The 10,180-nt window shown below is 40.7% G+C and overlaps 1 protein-coding gene across 2 annotated transcripts; it reads left to right on the top strand.

The window, feature by feature from the left end:
* The first annotated feature begins 21 nt into the window (after positions 1 to 21).
* Thap6 (THAP domain containing 6) lies at positions 22 to 9,333 on the top strand. 2 transcript variants are annotated; one of them, XM_048425486.3, is made up of 5 exons: positions 22 to 137; positions 833 to 935; positions 2,210 to 2,417; positions 3,443 to 3,565; positions 6,849 to 9,333. In XM_048425486.3, exons 2-5 carry the CDS (start codon positions 856 to 858, stop codon positions 7,083 to 7,085), a joined length of 648 nt encoding a protein of 215 aa, XP_048281443.1. In that variant the 5' UTR covers positions 22 to 137; positions 833 to 855; the 3' UTR covers positions 7,086 to 9,333. The 2 variants fall into 2 exon arrangements, with proteins under 2 accessions (XP_048281443.1, XP_085547778.1); XM_085691652.2 differs by lacking the exon at positions 6,849 to 9,333 and adding an exon at positions 3,727 to 4,005.
* Positions 9,334 to 10,180: the final 847 nt, after the last annotated feature.

The raw sequence follows: 10,180 nt of genomic DNA, 5'->3' as shown, positions 1-10,180 counted from the left end.
TCCTCCTCGAAGCGGCGACCACTGCGGGCAAGATGGCGGCTGTTCACGTGATCCGGGGCAGCCGGATTTCCGGTTCCTGCTCGAGGGGGCGGAAGCGAAGGGAAACGCTAGCTCCGTCGCTGTCTTCGCTGCTAACGGTAATAACGCATAGGTTGGCTCTCCTTTCGCCCCCGCATCGCTGCCTGCCCAGAGCTCCGGGCGAAGGGGGCCGCCGCGACGCCGGGTGGGGCCCCCGCTTGCAGGCGGCCCTCGGCCGTCCGGCGCCTGTGAGGAGAGGCCCCTCCCTCTGCCGGGCTCGCGGCCGCCTCCAGCAGGGGGCGGAGCTAGGTGGCGGCGCAACGGGCACCCCCTCGTGCTGGCGGCTGCCGACGTCCCCTTCCCGGTTCCCTGTGCTGGTCGCCAGCTAAGATGTGAGGAGAAAAAGTGGGGAAACGGAGGCACGCCGTGGCCTGCCCCAGTGGAACTCACAGATAGCTGGGGGAAGAACCACTGTGTTAAATGAGATCACAGTTTGGAGGGACCCTTGTGTGGTTTCCCTGGGGAAGGGGACTCTAGAGCCGAAAGGGGAAACGCAAACAGTGTCCCAGAAGTTAGGGTGCACAGAGCTGTGACAGGGAAATCGGGTCCGTAAGAGCATGGGACAAATAACTAAGTCTACAAAGTTGAAATCTTAGACCTCAAGGTGCATAACTAAATGACCATCCTTATAAAAAAAAAAAAAAAGGACCAACACTTTGGAAAGTTTTACCAGCGAAACTTCTTTTTGGGGGGGGTGGGGAGTTACCTTTGGCTTTAAACCTAAAGTCACTAACTCATTTTAATTCTCTTACAGTTTCGTTATGAGTTGCTAAAATCATGGTGAAATGTTGCTCGGCCATTGGATGTGCTTCTCGCTGTTTGCCAAATTCCAAGTTAAAAGGACTGACATTTCATGTGTAAGACTTCGCTGTTACTGAAATGAGAGATTCTACCTAAGTCTGCAGTCTCAAGCTCAGTTCCCCAGTCCTTTAAAGTAGCCTGGTTAAATCTGAAGTGGCGACGGCGCCTTCACGCCTTTATAATGTGCAGGGTATAAGGTGCCAAGGAATCAAAGATTAACACCACCATCAAGAATAAAATCCCACACACACAAATCGTTAGACTTGCCTTTGCTAATGTTTGCATTTTAACTGTTGGGCTCCCTATTGTTTACATGTCATTTACAGTCTAAAGGGGGATCTTCGTTAAAATACACCTCCCTTCTAGTTAGAAACAAATGAGGCTTAAATTGTTCACTATAAATTACAAGTTCAGATTAAAGATAGTTTAGCCTCATTGCAGATAAAGCATGGGGATTCTAATTTAGTATTCTGGCCATTCCTATTACACCCATGGAAATATCTAATATTATAAACGTGCTAAGGATTTTGCAGCTTTTGTGTGAAGCGCTTGACTTTATTAGGGAAAGATCTAGTTACTTTGCTAGCCATGGAAATAAAAAGTTAGTATGTCTACACTACCTTATCCAAAAAAATTGTACTGGTTTATAAATTTTGAAAATTTTGATTATTGACACCCATATCGCCCAAGACAATTCTGTCTTGAGAATTGTAGACCCCGCAGCTATTCTCCGCACACTTTCGTAAAGCATTTGTAGACCTGCTATGTATTAGCTGCTATTTCGAGTAATTTTTGAATAATGTCAGAAGTGAAAGTACAAGAGGCCCTCTCATTCAGGGTAAATTCTGGATGTCGCCTCAGAAAGGCAAAGGCCAGTGATATACTTTAACATCTGTAGATAAGGGAAAACCATGGATTGCAGATCTTGCTACAAGGTGCTAAAGGTCCATCGAAAAGTCCAGATGGTGTGATTAAAAGTTAACTAGAGGGCATATATCTGAAGAAGAGTTGGCAAAAACATCTGGATATTAAAACTGAGTTGTGAGACCAGCAGGGTATCTTAGTGGGCAAAGGCAGTTGTCACCAAGCCTAATGACCTAAGTTCAACACCCAGGACTAACATTATAGGAAGAGAGAAAGAACTCCCACAAATTGTACAAATTGCCCTCTAATCTATACTGTGCATACCATGGGATGCGTGTGCGCACACGTGCATGTAAATAAAATTGTAATTTTTAAAAATTAATTTGTTACATAAGCAAGAATCATGATTTCTTAAATGTTTCAGTCCAAATATATATCAGTAGTATTTAATTTTAATTTTTTCTAGATTCCCCACAGATGAAAACATCAAGCGAAAATGGGTGTTGGCAATGAAAAGACTAGATGTGAATGCTGCAGGCATCTGGGAGCCAAAGAAAGGAGACGTGCTGTGCTCGAGGCACTTCAAGAAGACAGACTTTGACAGAAGCACTCCGAACACTAAGCTGAAGCCAGGAGTTGTCCCTTCTGTCTTTGAGTCCCCAGATCACTTGCAGGTTTGTTTAGGAACTACTGCTCGCTCTGAGTGCTCACTCCCTGTGACGGTTCTGAAGACACTTAAGCACTCATGGGTCTGTCAGCGCAACTTTCTTCAACTGAAGTGCATTCTGGGAGTTCCATGGACTGTAGCTTCAGCTTTTCATGATGCCTGGCAGATGATATAGCCAGCAGCCACCCGTAAACACTGGTACATGGGTAGGGTTCAGATAAGTGAACTGATGGAAAGAATTGTCTTAACTCAGAACCAGCTTCTTAAAAACGGAGGTTGAACTGAGGTTTCAGATTGGTTGTACTTAAGAACTCAAGAGCATGTGGGGCATGTGCTTTACTCCCAGCCCTCATGAGACAGAGGCAGAAGCATCTCTGTGAGTCTGAGGCCCTCCTGGGCCACAGAGCAAATTCCAGAACAGCCAGGGCTACAGAGAAACCTTGCCTCAAAAATCCAAAACAAAAAAAGAAAGAAAAAGAAAACTCAAGAGCAAACTGCAAATTGGACCAAAGTGGTTCCAAGTGAAGTCACAGATATAAAATTTAAAACTTAGATATGAACAAAAGTCAAAAAAGCAGAAAAAAGAATAAGTGAAAAAGACAGAGATGAGGTTACGAAAGAAAAACAAAAGGGTTGCGGAGTAAACCTAGTTGAATTCTATTCTTTTCCAGTAGCAGTGCTGAGAGTTGGTCACTTTGCCCTTGATGGCTGTCTTTTCTTCAAGAAGAGTCAGGAACTGTGATTATCTCTGTAGCTCACTTCCTCTGGTCCTGTCTTCTTTTTCTCAACTGGTGGGGAGTATCCTCTTTCATTTTTAGGGAAATTTTATGTTAATAGATGAACCCTAGAGGTGCTTTAGGGATGCTCTTTGAAAGTAAACAGAATGAAACACACTGACTTCCTTCCAGAATAGTATCTGCCAGCAGTACAGTGTTTCACTACATACTTCTCTTCACTTTGAAAGTCAGGAAGGAATCAAACTGTAAGAACAGATACAGTATCACAATGGTTTTCATTAACTGTTCCTAACAGGAGAAGAAAGAAAAACTTCACTGTAGGAAAAACTTCATTCTCAAAACCCTTCCCGTCACTAACCGCGGTCACCAGCTTGTGGGTGCCTCATGCATTGAAGAATTCCAATCCCAGTTCATTTTTGTAAGTAAAATTTTTTGCTGAGCTAATTGCTGAGTTAATTGTTTTAAGGTGAATGTGGTCTCCACTAGGATCAAATATGTCAGAGTTATAGCAAAACAGAATCTAGACTTGTTGGGGAGGGGTCTTTAATATGTTATGTTTCCAAACACACTTGTTCTCAGGATCGTTGTGATCGGAATGTATGCAGGAGCAGTACGGAAACAGTTACTCTTCTGGTTACTGAGTTTGAAGCATGCCTTTACAAGGATGAGTCTGCCGATAAAATAACTCCTCCCATTAAGTAGTATATTTTCTTCGTGGAAATATGTAACTAGAAATAGCTGTATCTTTCGGTTCGTTGAAAAAGTCACAGAACACAGAGTGCTCAGGCTTGTGTGTACTTATTCACAGATTGCTTGTTCATGTAAATGCTGGGTATTAAATACAAATTGTCTTACACAGCTTTACCGTTTAAGATCAGGCACTGTTAGTCTGCTTTCCTTTTTATTTATCAAAGTTGTTTTGGCCATTATCGATTCTTTGCATTTTTATATGAATTTAAAATCAACTTGGTAAAATTTTACCAAAACCCATGATGGAATTTTCACTGGTCTGCTGATGCCTCTGTAGATCCTACGGAGAGAAGCGAGAGCTGGGGATCTTAAGGAGTCTTTCGGCACTGGAACTTGAGTGCCCCCTTGATTCGCCCTTTACCTTCTCAGCACTGCTCGAGAGCACTCAGCACACAGGTGTTCTGCTTTGGCAGATCTGACCCTTAGTATTTCCTGTTTGCTTGCTGCTCTAAATGCTACCGTTGTGTTTGCTCCTAGAAGATGGAAATATAATTTATGTTGATCTTATATCTGACAAACGTGCTGAACTCAGATATTAAGTACAGTAGAGTTTTTCTTAAGGCCATCAGATTTTCTGCATAGATCATCATGTTCTCTAGAATTAAGGACAGTTTTAATTCTTCCTTCGTCCTATAAATGTGTTTGTTGCTTTTTTTTTTTTTTTTTTTTTTTTTTTTTTTTTTTTTTTGCTTTGCTGAACTGCTTGAGACTCCAGGACTGAGATGAGAAATGTTGAGAGCCAGTGTTCAGGCAATTCCATCTCCTAACATGATTTTTCTTTTTTAAGTTAATTTGGTAAGTTATGTCAGCTGACTTCTCAAGGGCTTAACTAACCTTTTACTCCGGGATGACCCTTGCTCCATAATGTATCATTGTTTTTATGTATGTTGTGTACACTTGGGGGTTTTTTAGTTTAATCTTTCCTTGAGTGTTTAAGAGGGATATTTAATGCATAGGGCTCCCCTCCTTCTCTTCTCTAATGTTTTATTTGTCTGAATTCAAGATCAGATTAGTATTAACCTTTCAAAACAGTGAGAAAATCTTGGCAACTTTTCAAGTTTTTAGAAAAAGATTTTGTAGAATGATAATTTTTTTATAAATGTTTGATAGATTTGTCTAGTGAAGCACTGTGGAGTTAGGGGTTGTTGTTGTTTGCTTGTTGAAAGAAACACTAGCTTCTGTCTTCCAGAGTTTTGTCATTTCATCACAGCTACAACATTTATTAGGGTAAGGTATTTAATATACCTCCTTATTGGTCCTTTTGTTGACTCTGGTAGACTCTAGTGTCCTCTCAGTCCTGATATTTCTGATTAACCTGCCTGAAGGTTTAACTATTTCTTCGTCTTGTCATAGAACTCAACTTTTGTTCATTTTTTTATACTTCCCTAATTTCTGTTCATCTGTTATTATATTTTTCTACTTATTTCAAAATGTAAAATGTGTTGCCTTTTTCTAGTAAGGTGAAAGCTGCTGTCATTGTTAAGATTTGTGTCTTTTTAGTCTAGGCAGTCAGTGTTACTGATGTTTTCATTGTCTTTCATATTTTCAGTTTCCGTTTCAGCTTACTCTTTAGACCATGGGTTATTTAGAAGTATATTATTTGGGGCAGGGGAAATAGCCCAGTGATTATAAATGTGGTAATTCCAACTTCACAAGACAGACACAGGATTCCCAAAGCCAGCTGGCTAGCAAGATCAGTTTGCTCAGGATTTAATTAAGATTCCTTACCTCAGTGAAATAGAGACTAGCAAAGAGGGTAAGTCTGGACATCAACCTCAGGCTTCCACATGCACACACACAAAAATAGAAGGAAAAAAAATAGCCTCCTTGGTTTCCCTGATGTTTGCTTAATCTTCTCACTCCTATATACCAAGCTCTGTATGGGTTTCTCATCTTTGCACTGGGGCATACAGATTCTTCCAAGGCTAAGCTGGAGCGATTGCAGACCTCACCTCTGTTTTCCATCTTAGTGGAGTACCTGTTATCCTCAAATATTTTTTATGTCTTTGTACCACACATTGGTTCATGTGGTATCAGTCTAGTCTTTTGCTTTGTCTTGGCTAGACGCAAAAGTCCTCTTGAGTAATTTTAATATTGAATAACTTTACAAAATTAGTTTATAGTATCTCTCTATATCAGTGTTATTTTCCTTGTTTACAAATGAACATATAAAAGTGTATTGCCATATATTTAACCATAGCCAAAATAAATATTGATGGAATTATCTTTTTTTAAATTCCCATACTGGAGTCCTATCCAATCCCCAGCACTCAGCCTAAGCACCCACTCTAATGCTTCTTTCCTGTACCTTTTATAAAGTAAAATATTCATCAAAATGGAGGAAACATTTACTCTATCACGCACCATCACTAAATCTTGGAGCTGGGGATGGAACTCAGTTCCTAGGGTCCTTTCCTAACATTTCAAAGCCCAAGGTTTGATCCCCAGCACTGCAAAAAATAGGCATTGGGGGATGATGCATGCAATCCTTAGGTGGAGGTAAGAGAATCAGAAGTTCAAAGTAATCCTCCACTATATGGCAAGTTCAAGGCCAGCCTTGGATACATGAGACCCTGTATAAAAAGATAAATAAAAATTACTCATTCATTTGATAAATACATCGCCGTGCTTAAGGAATGAAAATGGTATAGATTTTGCAAGTGCTATGGTAGCCAGTGCAGTTTCATCCAGTGCTCATCTTAGCAGGCAGGAAGCCCCAAATGAGGAGTGATTCCCATCGTCAGTGATCCATGTTCCTCATATATGCTGAGCCTCAGAAGGAAGAGAGTCTAGGCACCCTAACACTGCTTCCACTTCCCGTCCTCTTCCTGTCTTCTTTAAACCTAATAGTCTCCTCTAAGTTTCATAAATGAAGAACTAGCTAAAACTTAGTGCTAAACTTTTGTCTAACCTTGTCTTTCCTATTTAAAAACCTGGTGTTTATATTTTAGGAACATAGCTACAGTGTAATGGATAGTCCAAAGAAGCTTAAGCATAAATTAGATCACGTGATCATCGAGCTAGAGAATACCAAGGAAAGTCTGCAGAATGTTTTGAACCGAGAAAAACACTTTCAAAAATCACTGAGAAAGACAATCAGAGAACTTAAGGACGAATGTCTGATCAGCCAAGAAACAGCCAATCGACTGGATGCTTTCTGTTGTGAGTGTTGTGAGAGCACAGAATGAGACTGGATTTGTGAAGTCATTTTTTATATGTTCCATCTAGAGTTGACATCGATGATGCTTCTTAGAAGACCTCACACACCATTTCTAAATCCTATAGTCACTGACAGCACTTTGGATCCAGGCAGCATTATGCATTTTCCCTGCTAACCAAAAACTTATCGAAGTTGTGCAGAAACGTGTTGTAGTTATGCTGTGTGTGACTTGTGACAATTACATTTTTACAGACATAAACTAGTGCTGGGTCACTATTGTAAAATGGCTGAATCCCAAAAAAGTAAGAAAATACATCAGGTTGGCCACATTAGTTATAGCAGTTGGAACAGAATTTTAACTTTGACTACATTATGTGTATATCCTTTATAGTAAATTGTGATTTTAATTTTAAATATTTTACTATAAAGCAGACATTGTTTACAGCACACATTTATCTTGCATCCAACCAAAGGTGCTTTAGTAATTAATTATAGATTATTTTTTAATAAGGCACTCCATAGCACTGACCCTGAGAATAGCCTATGGAAAAGATTTATTGGCTTTTAAGTTAAGAGCCAATTAGATAAGACTCCTGACAAGATGTCAGTTTTTTTGGTATAGTGCATCATTCCTCCTCACAAGGACTAGTCAGAATAGCTTCAGACACCAAAGAATAAAAGCACACACATTTGACTTCAGGTGAGCAGGTGTTGCTTCACAAGAACATGACTCCCGGCTCTTCAGTCACCTCTTCCATACACAGTGCTGCCACCAGCTGAAGATTTGCAAGGCTGTCTTGTGGTTTTAAGAAGTAATAGTGCTGACACTTTTAAAACTGTAATTCATAAGGAAAGCTGTTGCAAACATGCAGATCTTGCAGTAGAAATAGAAACGGAACTGATGACTGTTCAGTGGCAGTAATTACTCAGAAATGACATGCAGAAGCGCTGTTTGGAGACTACTTACCAAGTATATAGAAGAAGAGTCCTGGCTGTTTACTGATTGAGCCCAATGTTAGGAATATTGCTTCTCCCCTGATTTCTTACTAAAAAAAAAACTAAAATTAAGAATCTTACATACTATACATTAAAATAAAAAGTATTAGCCAAAGTCCCACCCTGTATTAAGCACAAGTCTGAATGAATCTTATCCAGAGATCTGTGCATAGTCAGAGTGTGCAACAGTTGTGTCATTGTGTTAGCAAATAATGTCCAGTTTTTGTATATTTGTTCCCTGTAACTTTGTTTCATAGTAGTACCATAAGGATATGGTCAGATAAAGATTTTTTTATTTAAGATATTGTATTTTCATTGTAGGACTTTAGCTCTTCCCTCTAAAAGAAATTTTTCCCCACACTTGAAAGATAATTGTTGTGCTAAGATTGAAATTACTGAGGTTCTTTTGTTACCCTCAATTTTTTTTTTATTGTCTGCCTGTTATTTATTTTCCCTGTTTAATTTTTTAAGTCACATCAGGTACTCTAACGAGAAATATGGGTAGAATCTAAATCCTCAGCCTGTTTGTGAGCCTGTACGCTTGAGTTGGTGACTGGGAGATGGTGAAAGGAAAAGCGCGGGTGTTTGCAGACTTCCCCTCCCCGGCTGCCTGATGGCCATATAGCAAGCCCAGAAAACTGAAGAGGAAGGCTCCAGGCTCCGCCCTATTTCATTGCACAGTCACTTTGCCTGCTTGTGTCGTGGTGAAGTCAGTTTCTGTCCTCTCTTTCACTGGTCCTAGGTCACTGTGACTGGTGAGTGGGGGAAATATCAGTAAGGACCCAGAGCTTCCCATTTGCTCTTTACTCTTGGACAAATAGTTACCAGTGGAAACCAGACTTGAAATAAAGGATCCCTACCAGCTGTTGCTTAAATGCCTAAACACCGCCCCTACCTCAGTCCTCCGCCCAGAGATTGCAGCCTAGGTCTTCCAGGGAAGAACTGTGGTGTATAAAGAAAAGGTGGATCACAACCTACCCGGAAGTTTCCAGGCAGCCAAAGCTGACCTAAGGACTCTAGTTTCTAAACATGGACTGGCCTCTAGACCCTGCAATACACTTGGTTTCCAAAGAAGGTATGAAGGATTGATGTGGCATTTTCTCCATATCAAGTTTGGATTTCTGAAAATAGACTGTGTTGCTAAAGGTACCTGTATATATCTTTAATTTGAGAAAGGGTGAAAATGTATTAATTATATACTTAGTTTTTAAAATAAAATTCTGACAAATAATTGAGGAATGAAAGCTATTTATTTGAAAAATAAAAATTTTGTCTAGTAATGTGTTGTGTGTTTCATACCTTGATTCAATAAATTGGTCAGGGAAAGATAAGCATGTACATACGCAGAGGGCTTGCTTTCATCCATGTCTTCCATCAGCCCACCTTCTAACATAGTATGAACTGGCAGCTCTTCATGTTCCCAGTATGTGGGAAAAGTGGTGTTGCAGGGTGTGAAATATGCTGCCTCTGAACACAAAAGACTAGCAAGCATTGTGCTTCCCAAGTCATAACAAAACATGCAAGATACAATGGTTTGTCTTTTACTTCAGGGAGATGTACTGGCATGCCCCAAATCACAGTGTCTCCTGACTGCTAAAGATTCTTGCCCCACTGTGGTGCGCCCCTTGACCAGCAAGGAAGAAATGACCACGAGTCGAGGATTCTTCTCAAATCACACTTTATTGGAGCCTCTTGGTTGAAGGGAGAGCGGGAAGAGAGAGAGAGAGAGAAAGCGAGAGAGAAAGAAAGCCAAGCGGCATCTGCTTTTAAAGGTTGAAGGGACTCGAGTACTGTCCTGCTTGGTGAATACCAGTCTGCTGATGTCCGAAGCCTCGGGATTGGCTAGGGACAAGGCTCAATTGCGCATGTACAAGCAAAGGGCGCTCAGCCCCACGCAGCAATACCAAAGAAGGACTTTGTTTACCTCCAAGCTGCAGGACCGTCAGCGCCATTTTGTAATGGCGATATCCGGACGGCTCCTTACACCCCACCCCTTACAGCACATATAATTCATGGATGCCCTGATGAGAGTTTACTGGACAGTTATAAAAAATACATTTTTAATTATGTGTTTATGAAAAAGGGTGTGCACATGAGTACAGGTATCTATAGAATCCAGAGGAGGAT

This window comes from Myodes glareolus, chromosome 8 (assembly GCF_982192425.1).
Source record: "Myodes glareolus chromosome 8, mMyoGla1.1, whole genome shotgun sequence".
Taxonomy (NCBI): domain Eukaryota; kingdom Metazoa; phylum Chordata; class Mammalia; order Rodentia; family Cricetidae; genus Myodes; species Myodes glareolus.
The sequence above is the reverse complement of the archived record's forward strand: the minus strand, read 5'-3'. Positions and strand labels throughout refer to the sequence as shown.